Raw genomic sequence first — 18,666 nt, 5'->3', positions numbered from 1 at the left:
TGCAGATAATTGCTTTTATTGGCTAACCTCTAATTATTCAATAGGGCTATCGTCAGCGGGAGAGAGCTGAATCGAGATAGATCGGCGCTGTCGCAATTAACGCAGTTAATTTTTGATCTCCAATTGAGAGGGGTCATTAAACTTTAATTTGAAACGTATAAACGTCCATAAGAAGGGGGAGGGGTTAGGATTTTGAATATTAAAGAAATATTCTGCATGTTGAAATAAACTACAATAAAGTCACCATTGCCTGCCGCAGACGAACTGCAATCCCATGTCACCTAAAAATAAAGAAAAGAAAAATGCATTAACTTTGTGGGATCATTCCCGCTTTACACGCTCACTAGGACCCAGGGGCAACCTCGTACCAGCCAATGTGGGTGAGTGCGGGGGGGTTGGGGGTGTGAGGTGGGGTGAGACTCCACTAAATGTCATCTTCACCATCTTAAATAAGAAGAAACACAAAACTAGAAATCTCCACACGTGACGGCGGCACGGCGCTATATGAAGAGGGAAAAGGCAGCAAGCATCAGGACCAGTCAGTCACCGCTCAACCTCAGCAGCGCGTAAAAGTCGCACACTCGCTCACCGGCTCTCCTTTTCCGCTTTAAGGAAAGCAACACATGTGAGTTTGTTTCTACTGCGCTACAGGACGCGGACAGAACAAAGCTTGAGTGAGGAAACGCAGGTAAACGGAATCTAAGCTTTTACAGATAGGAGCAGAGGAACCCACACCCCCACCACTCCGCGCGTCCCCACGACCACCTTTTTTCTCCTCCTCGGACCTCCGTTCTCTCCTGGAGACACAAGTTTCCCACACAAAGAGGGATGCTGCATGTTCCCGAAACGTACTTGCACTCAGAGGGAACCTAAAAGTTGACCGGAGCGGAATAACACTTCATCTGATGCAAGGTAGCCTGTACACCGACACGATATTTGACGGAGCGGCTTGGCTACTATTACGCACGGTTGCGCTTTTTTTTTTGGAGGGGCTGTTTCAACAGTACGCATTGCCTTTGCATCTGTGATCCTTCCAAGACATTAACACACAGAAGAGCTATTAATTTTTTTTTTTGTTTTAATTCCCCTCTTATCGCCCCCATGCATTATTGTTTAGGAAGGTGTTGATTTCATTACACTGTTATCACAGTAACCTCCTTTGTCATTCTCCCCGCAGCGCACCAAAACGGGCACTTTTAGTAACAGGAGGGTCAGCGCAATTCATAAAATGATCCCAATCGGCGACGTGATACCATGTCGCATCTCGTCTGATGTTTGACACGTCTGAGGATCGGCTAAAGAAACTGGAGGTGGACATAACAAAGTCAGAGAATTCAACCCGAGCCCTGCTGGCACATTTTTACTGGAGTCCGAACAACTGATCGCCGTCCAGATGCAGTTTCGACTCTTCTCATTTGCCCTGATCGTATTGAACTGTATGGAGTACAGCAACTGTCAGGCGCCGTCGCACCGCTGGAGGAGAAACAAAAGAGGTAACACGGGGTTGTAACCTACAGGTCTTAGGGCAGCATCAGGGATTGACTTTAACAGATGGCTGAAGAGTTTGTGTGGGTCACGGGAGGCAACGGCAACAGTTCTAAACGAGGTTTGCATTTTGTTAAAGTCCGTCTCCTTCCTACTATAGTGTGTACATTCTCTGTAGGTTCCGAGAGAGCACAATGCGCACAGAGCATGCGGGAAGTCAGTAAAAATGGCATCATATATTGTCAACTATCTCATATTGATTGTTGAAACGCACAGGTGAGAATGTCCGATCCAACACAGATTGCAATTCAGGAGCACTTCGGAAATTCACGCTGAAAGACAACTGTAATCTAATCCACAACTCAGTGTCGCAGCATCCGATGTAATTTATTAAGTTAGAAACAGAAGATTTTCAACATTTTGTAACGATTTCAGAGCCTATAGCTAACGCGTAAAATGTGCGCAAAAATGGCCAAGCTCTTGGCGGTCCAATATTAATATTAAAACATGTTGCGTCAGTGAATTGGCTTATCGTATTTAGACCACGCTGTCAAACGGGCTATTAACACTACTTCCTGATGTTGTGGCCCCAACAAAGGGCTCCCTATATTTGTTACATGCGAAACTGCTGGTGCGGATCCGTCTATAGAGAGCTGGCCGCTTATAGGAGGGAAGGGGGTCGTATTGTTGGAGTTATTTAATGAATAGATACGCAATCCCTTTCTCTGACTTATGAGTTGCACATCTCCACTCCAGGCCCCTAAGCTGGTTTTAATTGATCTCATAACCACTTTGAACAGTTGGTAAGGCCACATAACAATCGCTCAGCGGAGGCGCAGGAGTTGAGGAGGGGATCAGCCCCTTTGTAAATACTACTCTATACTCTGAATGAATGAGGAGACAGTGGGATTAGGGAAGTGGCCCCCGCCGAGCCCTCCTCAGACCTGTGACATAACACATCACCAAGACCCTCAGGGTTACCATGAGAAGAGACGTGGTCAGAGTCGCGCACGGGGGCCATGTAGCGGACTTCTGGGCAGCACTAAGCAGCCCGCGCAGTGCGGTAGTACAGTAGAAAAACTCATTTAAAGTCAGGGGAGAGGGGTTCTTGCAAATTGTGAGGCAATCACAGATTTAATCATATACGCTGCGTGCCAGGGGGAACCTCCACACTCTGCAAGCCCTCCACTGCCCATCTGCAAATAATCAGGCAATCACTGCGGGGTACTGGCACACACACACGTTTTTCAGCCCCTGTGTGTGTTTCTTTCTCTGAGGACTATGTGATGCCAGATAGTATATAGGAGACAAAATGCCATTTATTAGTGTGATCAATCTTTTTTTTGAACTGTTTAAATCTGGAGGGTATATCTGGATGGTCAAGTAGCAAATACTCCTAACTTTGTCTTTTGCTGCCTTTTTATCTGTGTGTGCGTGTGTGCGTGTGTGTGTGTGTGTGTGTGTGTGTGTGTTTGTGTGTTTGTGTTTGTGTGTGTGAGAGAAAGGGAGAGAGGGGGTGTTGGTGCACTGGGCTAACCAGTGGGGATAAGATCAAGAGGTTAACTTACACATTTGACCTCAAGAACCACTTTAGGCTGAGTGCTAAAAGTTACACATTGTTACCGCCAGCTCTCACAACTAATCTTGCACTTGTTAAGCGAATCCCATGCAAATATGTACAGGTTTTACAGTAATGCTGAAAGTGTGTGTGTGTTTTGGGGGGAAACAGTACATTGGGCCAAAAGTGCCATTCTAGCAAGCGGTGGCAGCCAGCCAAGTTTTTTGGTATTTGCTTCCTTCCTTTATTTATCACGGTTATATTGGAAGAAGCATGTGTAAGAGATCATTGTCCAATAAGCCCAGAAATGCCTGAATATTTTTCTAGTCCTCAAGGTTCCTGTGACAGCTTTATACACAGCCTGTCTGGCATGCACAGGGAGCTATCCAAACGGTTCAGGAGTGTTGAGACCCAGACACGTTCAAAACTCAATTTGGCCACACTGCAGCTTCCCCAGGCGCAACTGTTTTAATGCTTAACAAAACACATAATTGAACAATGCCCTTTTTCAGTTTCACATGCATAAAAAAAGTTTTGCCTTTAATATAGTGTGTACATGTAGCCACATGACCAAGTGAGGTGTAAGGGATTGGGATGCCATTATAATTAGGGGATGTCAAGGAGAAAACAGCCATTGCAAATGACTCAAGCCCGCTGAAACGAGTCAAGATTGGGATCTTTGTGTGGTTTCTGGGCTGATCTAGTCTTGCTCACTCACTGCATGGAATGGCCCAGCCTCCGATTTGGCCGTGGTAATTGTACATATACATTTTTTTTCATGTAAAACAGATGACAAAACATATTAAATTTACACCTCCTTACCCCCATCCTGCCCACTAGAAGCAGGGAAATGATGCCAATGAGCCATTCTATGATATCATAGCTAGACACAAGGGTATTACTTTTCATTTTTATTCTCTGGCTAATGATGCCACCTGCTGACTACATAAAATCAGGCTCAGAGTACCAATGCTGCCTGAAGGAACAGAGACACACAGTGGGGCCCTAAGCTGTTTAAACAGGTAATGAATCGGTAATGGCAGTCAAGAGTGGTGAAAAGTTGCCATGTGATACTGTTAACCCTTCTACATCTACCCAGAAATCCCAAATTTGAATTCTCAGCAGGCCGCAGCATGTTTCAGACCATATTCAACTGTGTAACCTGTTACTTCAACAGCGTTCCCAGATGTTTTGAAGGACAAAAGTGATTAGATGAAACCAGTGCAGTCTAGCAGGGTGGAGGGAGTGAGGTCAGAGATGCATGACAGTTTGTCCTGCTGATGACAGTCAGCAACAAGGGTGTGTGTGGCAAGTTTTTGATGCCAAAACACACAGAAAATAGACATAATTTTTGGCTGAATATGTCCTTTCATAAAAAAAAGTGTGTGGAAACTTCACACTCTCAGGTATTAGACTCTTGTGAATTGACTTTATAGTCGATAATAGAGCAAAAAAGAAGACCATTTGGAAATCAGTTAACGGTTGTTTATTTATTTAAAAATTAAAGCATCTTTGGATGCAGATACGTAATTCAAACACACACACTCTTTCTAAGCCCTAGGAAATCAGGCCTCAGTGTGCTGAAAGCTCTCACAAAGTTCCAGGTTTGTGGGTGTAAGTGTTAATGTTGGAACCTGGTACCTCAGCGCAATATAATACGTTGATTAAGTGCCTGGTGTGGACAGGGAACGCTCCAAGAGGCTGCTTTTAAATCAGCCTTGCCACTCTTGCCTTTGGAAAAAGTGAAAAAGCCCTGCAGATGGCATGTCAGCTAACAAGGCTTTCTCACATGATGCCACTCTAATCCAGGTGATGTGAGCCTTCCATCCTGACTTGTTTTTATTCCATAAAACAGTAGTTTTTATTTTATTTTATTCATGTGAAGCACAGGATTGATCAATTAAAGGAAACGTGCAGAAAAGTGACATGAGATTTGACAGTGTGGAGTAGCAGTTAGTGTCCCCCCATCCCATAATCCTCGGAGGCTGTGCTGATTGAGGGGATGTGGGGGCTTTTTAGGGGATGAGGAAGGCATATTTAAGCAGTTCAGTTGGAAACGGCTGAATGTGAACAGCATCACCTGAGAGGGATTACAGCGAGCCGAGTCTTGACCTGAGCCGGAGCTCCGGCGTCAAGGAACAGAGCTCTATCTTTTCTCTCCCAGGCCCCAGCAGCCAAACCTCGATAAGTGTAAATCTTTTTGTGTGTGTGCGTGTGTGTGTGTGTGTGTGTGTGTGTATACAAAGAGTACAGGGAGATATATGGACACCCTGCAGGTGCATGTTCCTGATGCTCAAGTCATCAAGTCCAGAACAGCCTATACACCCTCACCCACGCATTGACCAATCACGTCCATAATCTGTCTCAGGGATTATCATGGCCATTAAGGACAATGATTCACTTATGTGCTGTATTGATAAATCACATTAGTCTGACCCAGCCTCAAAACTCTGTCGAAAGACTAGCTCCTTGTTTGACCTACTAACCCATGCATGTCGATCCTGGCCTGTAGTGCAGCTCTTGCTCCGAGTCACAGCGGTATCAGATGAAGCCGGTGAAAGGCTCCTCAGTGCTTTTATGCTATGCCACACTGCCGAAAACCCCAGCAGAGGAAAAAACATGCAGTGGCATGAACTTTCTACTGGAGAGAGAGGCACAGAGAGAGATTCTTTTAGGCACCCCGTGACAAAGAGGGGATGATCTGTTTCACTTTGTCTTTGTTTTCTCATAGAAAAAAACAATCGATTTAAAAATTATATTAAACTAAATGATTTCAAATCAGCGCAATGATCCTTTATCCTGCGTTTATGTATTAGGGACTAAGTGAGGCAGGGAGGTGGGATGAGGGAGTCATATTCATCTGTTGCCTCTTTGGGTGTTGCTCCATGTTTCAGTAGGATCCATTTCACATGGACGGGAAATCTTGTTTTGTAACACTTCTGCACACTTCCATCTATCACATCACAGCGGAACAACATTCATTGTGAGCAGATTTGGTCTGTTCTTTTCCTCTTTTCTGTCAGGAGTGAGTACACATGGGGGATCTTCTCTTTCACTCCCAATCATTGTCATCAGAGGATCCCATATGCTGGCAAAGCTGTATGCCAGACAGATGGTTTTATGTCAGGCTACATTTTACCACATTGTAAAAGTTAATTTTTTTTTCGGAAATGTGAAATAAAATGAACTTATTGCATCTTATAATACAACCCATATTTCCTCATGGGGACTGGAAACTCCTGAGAAGCAGACAAAAATGGCAGTGTCCCTCCAGAGCGTGATGACGATTTTGTAACCCTCACCTATGCCCGCTCCCTCAATTGCGCACTCCCCTGAAACAATTACACCTTTTCCTTATAAAGCTACTAAATATGACCAGCCAATTTGGTCCAATTCTCTCAAGTTTATTGGCCTGTAAAAACTCTAATGTGGGAATAATTTCTAAGTGCCACACATAAAACAACAACACAAAAGGAACATTTAAAAAAAAAAGACCCATATAAGTGCTTCACAGGTAGGAGAGCTGCCCAGAGCCGGAGATGGAGCCCCTCAGGCTTACCCTGAAATGCACTTCCAGACTACTTACCTCTCACATTACTAATACACACCTCTAAAAGAATTCAGTGAAGAGCTGTTTAGAGGTAATGACATGGATACAATAGGCATCCATTGTGTTTTCCCCTAATGAATGGGATTATAGGCACTGTTAAAAAATGACCAGTTTCCCTTTTGCTGTCCACAAAATAAAGTAACTAAATCAAGCTTACACATTTTGGGAAACACAATTAATCACTTTTTGATCAAAACTTAAATGAGAAGATTGACACCACTCTCGCGCCTGTGCTGGAAATATGTAGTTGGAGCCAGGTGCTGGTTAAACTAGATTAGCATAAAGACTGAAAGCAGGGGGAAACGGCTAGCCTAGCTCTATCCTAAGTTAATGAAATCCACCTACTAGCACCACGAAAGCTTACTGTTATATGTTGTTAGTTTATTGTGTGTGAAGTGTAAACATGACAATTTGTCATTTAACTGTCTCTTGCCAGGCAACCAGTGGAGGCTCCAAGAGGTTGCTGATCCCGGCCAAGAAATAGTCTACTACACGTGTGTTGGATTTTGTTTCTCCTTAGACAAGGCCATGCTACATGTTTCCCGATTTCCACTCTTTATTTTAAGCTAAGCAGCTGCCTGCGGTAGCTTCGTATTTAGTGTGCATACATGAGAGTGGTATTGATCTTCTCATCTAACTTTCAGCAAGAAAGTAAATAAGAGTATTTCCTTTAAACTACTTTTTGGGCTTGCAACTTGGGCCAACTGAGCCTATTTGACTGTCCAAAAATTTCTAATCTGTCCTAGATGTGTATGAGAGACGGACAGCATTTGGAAGATTGCTTAATACCTAATGTTTCTAGAAAAGGCCATACTCTGTATCTGCTATTGTTCGACATGTCAGTGTGTTCCTCTGTGTGCGTGCCGACTAGTACCTACTTTGTATCGATCTGCAAGGCCTGGAAACCTGAAACTCAAGGAGGCCCCTTGAGAAAAGACGCCAGCGTGTGCAGAAACAAACACACACACACAGACTCTAGTTTGGCGCTGAAAGCTGTGTGCATCAATGCCTGTTCGAATGGCTGCCGCTCTAACAGCTAGGCATGGGGCTCTGATAGCTACCCATGTGCCCACCCCTTAACACTCGACAGATGGACAAGACTCCCCCCTCCCGCTTTTATGGGACCTCTAATTATGCTTACATGCCACATCAAAATAAAGCTCAGCATGCAATGCCTTTGGTATGGAGAGGAAGTGAGCTGGTCAGATGCAATAAAGAGTCTCTCTGTGTAACTCGCCTGTAATTTGGCAGCCCAAGTATGGACATGGAGAGGTAAAGGTAAAGGTGCAGCTGCCCCCACTGTCACCTAGTAATTGTCTGACGCACTGTAACCATCTGGGGAGTTACCAAAAGTCTGTTGCATTGATACGCGCCAGTACTAGACCTAAGGACCTGAGCTTTTCTCCCAATTTTCTGATAATATCATGATGAAGTAGTGTGAAAGATCAAAAAGACTTTAAAAAAGACGTGTAAATAAGTGAAAATATATTTTTGCCCCACCCTTAATGTATCCAAGCTAGGGACTGTAGGCAGCCTCTGTTATGGTTTTGGCTGAGGTTGGGGTAAACGTTGGTAATTGGGCACCCGAGACTAAATAAAGACTTGCCTGTGGAATTAGGCTTGGACTAGTTGGGACAAGAGCTTTGAATGCTATAGTGGGTAAGGCTTACACTGGCTTTTTTGTTTTCTTGAGTTTCGAGCTGTGTTGGGGCTGGCTTGTGCTTCCATCTCCTCGCTCTCAGGCCTTGTGGTGTGAGGAGGGGAAAGCCTCATGGCTGCCTGCGGAGTGCAGAAGCACCCGGTGTGTTTTTAATCAGGAACAAGGCTGGGAGTCATTACTGGGCCTCAACGTTGAGCTCATTATCTCTGTGACTCCCCCTGTGGAGAAAGAGAGGAAGATGGGGGGATACAGAGAGGGCAACATAGCATGCATGTCAGATTCAAAGAGGTCTTAGAGGGTCATCTCCTGAAGATTTATGTGGTCAGAATAGAGGGAGCAAAGAGGAGGAAAGTGATGGGAAGAGAGAATGCACAGAACGGTGGAGGGGGGATTTAATGAGACATGCATCTGTCTGTCATCAGAGCAAAGCAATAAGATTGTAGATCAATCATGTAATGGAAGCTACAGTGCGTGGTATTTTGCCCTCAAGGCAGCAGAGTGTATTGCTTGTTCTGCCACGGTTGTTCAAGCTCACACCCCGATAATTGTCACTCATCTTGATGAGCTTCGTGATTACCTCTGTGATAGAGAGAGCACTCCTCTCTGTCTTCACACAGCTTCTAGCTAACTGGCTGGCATCCTAGTTGTCAAGCAGTAAGCACATTAGCCCTGTGGACAAACAGTGAAGGTGTATTACATAGCACACGTGAAGCGCTTCTGTACTTTTGGTCTTTGCCTTTATCCATTGTTACTGTTGTGACTCTCAATAGCTCCACCTTACTAGCCACAACCAGCTGGTGAGAGGATGGCCCTCAAGTGAGTCTCCCAGGTAACAGTGCTTTATATTATTGATGGTTAAACCTGCCTCAATTGATTGCTTCACCACTTGGGGGCAGCAGAAACAAGCTAAACACAGCATTGACATATTATTTTCTAATAAAGTTGGTACGAGGAAACTTGTCAGCAAACAGTCTCTTATTTACAAATCCAACAGATACAGAGCAACATTAGCATTCGTTTGGAGCTGAGTTTCTGTCCATGCGACAAGTTCAATATTCATTCTCCTTTAAGTTGGTCTGGCCTCCACCAACTCCTGACGGAAATATGTGGCAGTTCAGTTGCTTATGTTAAACAGATCCACTATGTTCACCTGATAATCGCTAACATTGTCTTCCGTTTTTGGCGCTGGGAAGGTAGCGCGCACTGGGTTTAGAAGAGTTTCTTTGCACAAAAACAACCTGCTGTATCTGCAAATGTCAGTAGTGTGAGTGGCAAGACTGAAGAAAAGCAGTACAGTTGAGGGCTGTAAAACCAAAGCAATGTGCTGAACGATGCTAAAAAGTGCAGTAGAGCTGAGGGGGCCTGCAAAGAGTGATAAAGAGTGACACCTTCCACATCACACATAGTCACTTGATCCATTGTTAGTCTAAAAATATGTATTACATCAGCTGTTAAGGTCTGCAAATTCTACCAAAGAAAGTTGGATACAGTCAGACTAAATGGCCGCCTTGCTGACGCCTCTCACCATCAGCCTTTTGTGGGCGGATACAACATCTTGTCAATCGAATTTCTTCCACTATCCAGCTTACAGTTGGCTTCCATCGCGACTGGGTTGCATAAGTGAAATACAGATGGATTAAAGGGAAAACCTGAATTCTGCCCAGGATGGAATCAGATGCTTCCACACTGGGCAGTGGGGTCAGTTGATGGTTTGATGAGAATGAAAATAACATGAATCAAAGGGTTCACTCATCAGATCTCACAAATGTGCCGGTTAATGAAGGAGCTTTGTTTTAGTGGAGTTTTTAGCAGTAAGAATTTGGGCCGCAACTTAAATGTATTTATAATAAATGTGGTTGTGGTCTTTGTTGTTGTTTGTCTTGTTGTTGTCTGTGTTGACTTAAGCCTGTGTATGTTTTTGTGCTTTGCTCTGGCTGCACGCCATGAAGGCTCGGGACACAGATTCACACACACAGAGTGTAAAAAGAGAGAGTGGAAGTCTAATTGTGGGGTCTGTGTAAGCTGTGTTATGATTTTAACACAGCACATTTTTATGTTTTGTCAAAGAGGACATCAATTGTGGTGACTGCTTTTGACTTTTCTTTCTCCATCAGGGTTTCTCACAAATCTTGTTTTAGGTTCCAGACAATGAAACAAGGCTGTGGTAGAGACAAATGCTAGACAGGAAAGTATGAAGCTTTAATAGAAAAAGAAGTCCATTAACATTTCTCAGATTCCTTCACTCTTTTCCCCCTCTAGTTATACACTTGTATTACATCTTGGCTGACTTCTCCTTAACTGGATATTATTTTATTTGGACTGGGGCCAGATCTCAGGCACAGCGGCCCTAGCTGTGTAAACAGCTGTCACCAGCAAGAGTCATAATTAATAGGTATCTGTAGACAGGGGTCACGTGTAGTTTACATGTTTATTAGCTAATGGCTTTAGAGATGGTACTGACTTGGGGCAGTAATGGGCAGTAGTGAAGCATAATGGACAGTGTGTGGCTGGTTATCATCACCAATAAGCATGAGGACACACATGCATATGAGTAGTTAGAACTGCATAATCTTATAAATGCTTACATAACTACAAAGGTGGAGGGTTTTTATTTTGGAGAAAAAGAGAACTGTTTAGAGAAGAGGAGACAACTCCTGTGGTTGAGTTATTGCATAGCTCTTGGGCAAATCCAGCGCTTTTTGAACATTGTTGTAAAAGCAGCCTATACATGACAACCCAATTTGCTACTCATTTGTAACAGTAAACACTGTGGCGTGGCATGTAGGCACACGACAGGTACAGCTCCATGCATGTGTTGCTGCCATGTAATGATAGACAAAGCCACCTCATGCCACCCAGAGATTTTGGATGCAAATCTAAGTTTCTTCATCCAAAAGTACCTTTTATCGCAACAACATCTAACATCTCAGTTAGATTTTAGCTCACCTGCATACCAAAGCTCACTTTTTGTTTTTTTGTAGCAACAGATTACGTTTCCACACCCAGAAGCACATGTAATACTTTTACTGAAAGGAAAATAGTTTTCATTTTGCTTTATGTGCTCCATTTCGGCCAGTGGACTCCCCTCATCCTTCATACTTTATGAAAGCATTTATTCTCTCTCAAAGCGCAGTGCAGAAAAGAAAGTTTACTCCTGAGGGATGAGTGTGGACTTTTTAGAGCCAGCACAAGGCGGTTTCTGTTGAGAAGCTCGGGCAGTGCCAGCTGTTTAGGTGCAGTTTTGTGATGGTGTGGGAACACCAGGCCAGATGTGAACCAGACACCTGCTGGAACAGAAGGTGTCTGCTCTCATCTGGATACAGTATACCCGTCTAAACAAACTGTAGATCACGGGCCTGTGAAACACCTCAGATGAACTGCTCTCTAAAGTCTTTGTGTGTATGTGTGTGTGTATGTGCCTGTACTTTTGGACTAACCATCAAATTATTGATCAATACATGGTTACATTTAAAGACAATTGTCTAATGTAGATATTGGATCCGGCTCCGTGTTTGTTTTTTTTTTATTTGGGGGGGGTTTGATGTTTAGTTTCTTTGTGGCAGGCACCATGTGTGAAAGTGAGACCAGGTCTTTGCCATCTGTCCCCTGTGGTGCACTCCACTTTTGACCCTGGCGATCACCTCACATCTCCCTGTTGGCCTCGGCAAGCGAGGAGGGGTTGTGAGGTTGTATCCTGTTAAAGGGTTAATGAGGTAGAATTTTGTAGCAGACATTAGTCAGCATTGGCTATTTTTTTGTGTGTGTTTTTCTTTCTAGCATTATCTTTAATGCTAAGAGCTTTGTATTTCCCATAGATCACATGTCACTCAAGCGGTCGGACCTCCCATTCTCTTAATGAAATTTGAGGTTGTTTACGTAGCACTCTTTTGCTCACGCTAACTACCTGGTTCCTCTACTTTCAAACAAACAAGAAATGTAAAATTCAGCACTTGTTGTGTGTCAGAGAGGATATTTGTCCTTAAGCAAGACTGATCAGACACTATTTCAAACAGCTAATGACAAAGCTTTTATTAACTGCCTACACAGTACTAAATCATGTGAGTTTTAGCGGTCCGCAGTCAGTTCAGCGGTGGAATGTAACTAATTGCATTTACTCAAATACTGTACTTAATTACAACTTTTGCATACTAGTACTTTCCTACTACATTTCAGAGGAAAACATTTACCTTTTACTCCAATAAATTCATTGAAAATGTTTTCTAAAATATGATGCAGACATTAAATCTTTATTAAAGCTGCAAGTATTTAAAAGTAGTTAAAAATTGCTCCTCCTTGCTGCAACATGCATCAGTAATAATTTAGTAGGATACAATAATTAAACTCTTATTACTCTTGCATAATATTTTTACTTTTGATACTTGTTAATGTTAAAATGACTTTAGCACTTTTACCTCAGGTCAAGTATAGAATCTGAATATTCCTTCCACCATTGTCAGCACTATTGGGAAATAATTCACCTTAATGTTAAATGTAATTTTGAGGTATGCTTAAAGGAATAGTTTAACATTTACCATGCTTTTCTGGCAAAGTGTTAGCTGGGAAAATTGATACCACTCTCATGTCTGTGCTAAGCTAACCATGCTGTTCATTTAGCGTAGAGACATGATAGTGTTTACCAAAATGTTGAACTTTTTCTTTAAGTATTTAACTAATAACACTTGCAACTGTTGGTTTTAATCTCCCCAGCACATTACATTACTATTTCATACTTATAATAGACATTAATAAACATTAATACTGTTGTAACGCAGGATTTTCTCTTTTACTGGTTTAATGGTCCATCATGCTTTTTCTACTTTTACTTAAGCGAAGGATCTGATTTATTTTGCCAACACTGTCTATCAGTGACAGGGGGCTGTTTTTTATATTAACATTTTTTTGTTTTTTTAGATAACAATCTGTTTTTGCGTGAAAAGATGAGTATCTTCCATCTGGATTTGCAGCTACAGTATGTTGTGCTCTCTGGCAAGTAGGAAAAAATCCACACCCAATTCTTTTGTTTTTCAGATGTGTGAGCTGGAAGTCGGGATGAGTTTAGTCAAGGTGATGACAAATGGGGGAACGAGAGTGAAAGAGAGAGAGAGAGTGGGGTAGGGTGGGAGAGACAGAGTAAAGCTACATGGGGTGCAAATATGCCAAGCATGCCCGCTGACTTTACTGATCCTCGCCTGCGAGGGTGGAAACCCATGGCCAGGTTCCTTTCAGCAGCATGTGTGTGTATGTGTGGGAGGTGTGGGCATATGTGTATGTGAGTGAGTGAGTGAGTGAGTGAATTACTAGACTTCCAGCACTACAGGTGTGAAAATTAGGTGTGAGGTTTATGTGTGATAAATTACCAACATGTGGGCTAATCGGAGCCACTCCACTCCTTCACCCACCTTTTTCTCGTTCCCCTTTCCTTCTTTCTATTAGAGGAAAACACATTTCTCCCACAGCTTGAGTGGATTCGAGGAAGTGTAAATATTGAAATATTTAAGGTTATAAACTTTGCCCTTTATTTTGGGGCTCTTTTCTTGCTTCACACGCTTGTGCTTCATCTGCAGATTGTATTTTATTGGTTACTGTCAAAGACTCTGGAACTTTGGGGAAAAAATTGGATGTTTCAGGCACCTGAGCTGATTTGTACGAGATATATATACAAATCACTATCTTTACATTCGTCTCTGTTGTCTTTCCTCAGTCCTCTTTCTCCGTGAGGCACACGTTCCCCAGATTAAAGGATTTCTTGGGATGAAAAACTTTAACTATAAAGTAAAATGTCTCAGATAAATGTCCTATAGCATTGTTAATACTGCCTCCGTAGTTATAATTATTTACAAGTTTTAATTTTCCTTAATTTATTGGCTTTCCTGCTATAATTCTGACTGACCTTTTGACCTTAAGACCCCCAGCAGCAAAATATTCCAGATAGGTTAAAATAGCTTGTCATAGATAGACATTATTTCTTAATCTTCATTTTGGGGGAAAAGCTCCATCAGTTGCACATAGTTCCATAAATCTTTGCCATGTAGGATTTCTGGATTTCTCTGATAACTGTATTTTGCAAACACCTCATGGACAGTTTAACTAATCATCTCCAAATGTGGCGTGTATCATCTCTGGACTCTCATGACTTGGCTATAAAACTATTTATTATACGGCATATAGTTTTGCAGCACAAGGCCAATGTGCTTTTGACACACATTTACAAAGAAGCCATAATTTATCAAGTGCAATCTTCAGAAATCCTATTGTCATCGTTTCATCATCTTACTTTTTACTGACTAAGTCTGCAAAGTGCTTAGTTGATCCATGGTTGCATGGAACCTGCCAATTTCCATTTGCAGCTGCATGGTAATGCTAAAATAAATATCATGTTGCATTCAATGTAGGTATGGTGTGAGTTGTTAAGTAATGGTGCAGGTGATAAGAGAATTATTCAGGCGTTTCACAAGAAACATCAACCTTTTTCTTTGTAAGAGTGAAAAAAGACGGACAAGAGAAGAAGAGCTGGCAAGAAACATAAACCACATGCTCCCCTTCTAGTGCCTGCCCAGAGTCCATCCTCATGAGTCATCGACTTACTCCCGAAGTGCTATCTTTCCTGAGTGTTATAATGTCCTTTTACACCTGCGCTGACCAGCCATGAACCGAGTATCACCGGCAGGAGAGCCAAAGGCAGATGCTGAGTGATGACCTGTGCCACTCAGCAGGGGGCAAAAAAAAAAACAGACAACAAAATACGATGATGACAATAAACACATTTTTGGTTTTAGTCTTTTAGCATGTGTAGAAGTCAGTGTTGTAGTGTTGCAATTTATAGCTCTTTATAGCAGTGCTATTAATATATAAAATGCACCACCAAAAATAAAGTGGACCTATAAATGCACCAACAGTTATTTTAAGTGTTAAGCATTAAAACTTTTAGAATGGAGTTTTCCTTCACTGGAACAAAAGTTTAACCTGATTAGAGGTTTGCATTGTTTTAGTGCATTGTTTGAGCTCTGTTGACTTTGACTGTGAACAGATATTCCGTTGTTTTCAACTGAACTGTAAAACATTTTATGGGACCGTAAGCCACAGTGGAGAGGCAATGCTGTTACTTGACCACCACATCAATGTCATTCTCCTTCGATGTGACCATAGAGCTTTCCAATGGCGGTCACATGTCTGCTATGGTCAAGGGTTTAAGTGTCCATCAATGTGGCATGAAGTGTTAAAAGACTGCAGCACATACCGTGAGATTAGGTCAGCTAGGTCACCTTTTATATTTAATTTTCCAAACAGGAATTATGAGGTCTCTTTCATAGCAGGGGATCCAGATGTGGGACTTGACCCAGGACATGGGATTTAAGTCATAATCCATCATAAAGATGTTAATATGGAAGTGAACTAACCTAGGGTTTCATATAGAGCTGGAAAGAGTGCAGGGGTGAGAGCCATGACGAGTTCAGCTGGACAGATGGTTGAAAGGTGCGGAGAGCGTTTCCAGATTGACTCAGAAACATTGTCTCTATCTGACTGGCTGCAGGTTCAGAAAATATAGGGTTTAAGCGGAGAAATTATCAATATACACTGTAAAGCTTACATTTTCTGGAATGCTGATATATTTGTAGTTTACTAAGGTAAGCTGTTTGAGTGGAATATATTTTTTAGAATAAGGTGACAGAGAAATTGATCTAATGTGAGCTAAACTAAGAAAAATTTGGAAATAAGCTTATTCCGTTTCTACTTTCTTTGTTAGATGAGACAGATATCACTCTCACATTTGTAGGGGAAATATGTAGCCGGTTAGCTTAGCTTAGAGACATAAAGGCCGGAAACGGGAAAACAGCTAGCCTGACTCTGTCCAAACTGATAAGCGTATTTCCCAAAATGTCGAGCTATTCCTTTAATAACAAGCACTTTGCATGATGGTGATGTGGTCATCCAATGAGTCAAATGTGGTTTTGTCACCTGCATGTGACTGTGGCTGAACCTGTTGAATCACACCAAAGTAAATTACCTTGGGCTTCTGTTTTATTGAGCACTAAAAGTGAAGCTTTAAATTGGCCCCCATTTTCCAGTTGTCTGTTTGAACCGCGGCTGCCTGTTTTACCCATACACTATATAAACCGCCACCCTTTCAAGTGAAGATTCAAATCTCAGTGCTGCCCGCCTCGCCCAGTGGATCTGTGTCACAGGAACACTTTGGCCGAGCTAATATGTCTGACAGCAAATGTGTTTGCTCAGTCTCATGCTGCAAAATCATTATAAGCAGCAGGATTGTCTTAAATTATAAACATGTGCTTACAGTATGATCTGTTAAAGTAAACTGGGGGAAAAAACGTAGATCCTAAAACCTGACTATTTCCAGCTGGAAAAGAGTCAGAGGCAAGTCCAACATATTTTCTGCTAAATTGGAGCCGAAATGTGCCTTCAGCGCACAGGCCCGAAGTACCCCCTCTTACCCCTTCTGTTTTTTATCCACTATTTTTGAGCTAAGTGCAACTTCCAGTTCCATGACAAATAAAGTCACAGGCCTGAAAAGCAGGCGGTTTGATGTCATTTTCCATGTACCAGCTTTTAATGAAATTGAACCATATTGAGGCGTTACAACAGCTGGTGTACTGTGAGTGCAAGGTCTTACACTGTTGACTCTCCTGTCTTTAACAGCAGCAGAGTGTAAGCCTGGAGAGTTTGGTGGCTTGAACAGGCATCCAGAAGACGGCTGTTGCTTCTTACGGTTCGTTCTGCCGTCACTCGGCTGATGGCTGCAACACTGCACTGTCCCGTATCTGCCCTTTCTCTCTCCCCAGCTTTCTCTTTTTCCTCTAAAGTGGAGCAGCAGTAAGCTTATACCATCATTTAGGGGGAACAAGGGAGGCGGACAATAAACAATAATTGTCTCAGTGCCACGAGGAAAGCGTATAATTCTGTTGGTGAATGTGATGCTTTCCACATGAGCGCACAAATCTTCTTGACCTGCTGCTGCAACGTAACTCCTAAACTTGAGGTTTGCCATCGCTGCCTCTTCACCATACGACATTTATAGTTAGTCTAGATGTACTGAATAAAGTGCATCATTTTTTTGTTGTGTTACTTGATGATACCAAATTTTCTCTTATAGGCTGTAGTGTAAGTACCTTCTTTAAACAATGGACAGTGTGGCTGCTGGTTAGTTGCATTCGCAGTCTGTATTATTAGATTTACATACCAAGGCCCCTTGGAGAAATGGAGGAGAACTGTGAGAATAGAAAGAGTTGTGTTTTAATATAGTCCTGTTTGCTGAGTTTGGAATCCACTGCTGCGTTATGATATTGCCTCAAGTCTGCTGCATTTCCACTTCAGCTCAGCAGTCAAGACACACACACACACTCTCTATTTAGTTGGTATCCTGTACTATCATTTCACACAGTTTAGTGTGTGGTGTTAAAATGATACGTGACAAGATATGGTCTAATCAAAACAACCACCCCACAAGCCTATTTTATATACCTCTTTGCAAACAACTACTAATGTGGATACATTTCAGTTTATGTCATTTATAACTCATTTAACTATGGGTGACAAATCAATAACCCTTATAAAAGTAGTGGTAGCAGGTTAAAGAGGTGATGACTGGATGGCGTTTGGTCTTAAAAATTACATATCTGTTCTTGCTGAAGCTGCTCAGTGGACAAGTCTGTAATTGAAGTGAGCAGCTGAGAGGTGAGAAAGAGGCGTGTAACCACTTTTTAAAAAAATCCTTTTTCATGGCAGACCACAAATAAATCCTACATCTGATAGGAACACCTCATGAAAATGAATGTTTTGGCATTGCTTAATCCCATTTTGTCCATAAAACACGCAACATAAGGAAATGTTAGGATGGAGGGAGAAGGATTTGCTTGAACTTTTAGTAAAAATCAGATACGTTCCAGTTTGAATTGTTTATAATATACTATATTTCTAACCCTATGTTGCATGTTCTTTATGTAATTTTTAACAATAAAATTGTCAAATGGTTAGAAAGTATCAGTTTTTAGCAGTGCTGAAACTAAAACGTTTTTTTATCAGAGTTGTCCTGCAAGAGCCCACATCAGTGAAACCTCATGTAAGAATGTCTTCTTGATCTCAGTGTTAAGTTTGGGGCTCTAAAAGAGCACAAAAATGATGTGCAATTTGCCTTGTTAGAGTTTCGGGTTGCAGAAAGTTGGAATGGGTCAATGTGAATGATTTCATGGGTAACGGTAGGTGAGTAGAAGGCAGGAAGTTAGCTGGCCGTGGGTGGAACCCCCTGTATATGTGGAGGTTTTTGGCAGCCCAGAGAGCAGTCTGTCACGCTTGCTTTGGACTCATAAAAACGTACCTGAGACGGAGTTTGGGTTTCTG

General features: G+C 42.2%; 1 protein-coding gene across 1 annotated transcript in view; it reads left to right on the top strand.

Annotated features, from left to right (window-relative positions):
* The first annotated feature begins 467 nt into the window (after positions 1-467).
* Positions 468-18,666, top strand: part of rspo2 (R-spondin 2) — a 58,725-nt gene continuing 40,526 nt past the window's right edge. Inside the window, exons 1-2 of the mRNA XM_046045231.1 lie at positions 468-912; positions 1,178-1,493. Coding sequence (XP_045901187.1) covers positions 1,394-1,493 — 100 coding nt within the window. The 5' untranslated portion in view covers positions 468-912; positions 1,178-1,393. The remainder of the gene's footprint in view (positions 913-1,177; positions 1,494-18,666) is intronic.

Source organism: Micropterus dolomieu, linkage group LG03, assembly GCF_021292245.1.
Source record: "Micropterus dolomieu isolate WLL.071019.BEF.003 ecotype Adirondacks linkage group LG03, ASM2129224v1, whole genome shotgun sequence".
Classification (NCBI taxonomy): Eukaryota; Metazoa; Chordata; class Actinopteri; order Centrarchiformes; family Centrarchidae; genus Micropterus; species Micropterus dolomieu.
This window is presented reverse-complemented; position numbering and strand designations above follow the sequence as displayed.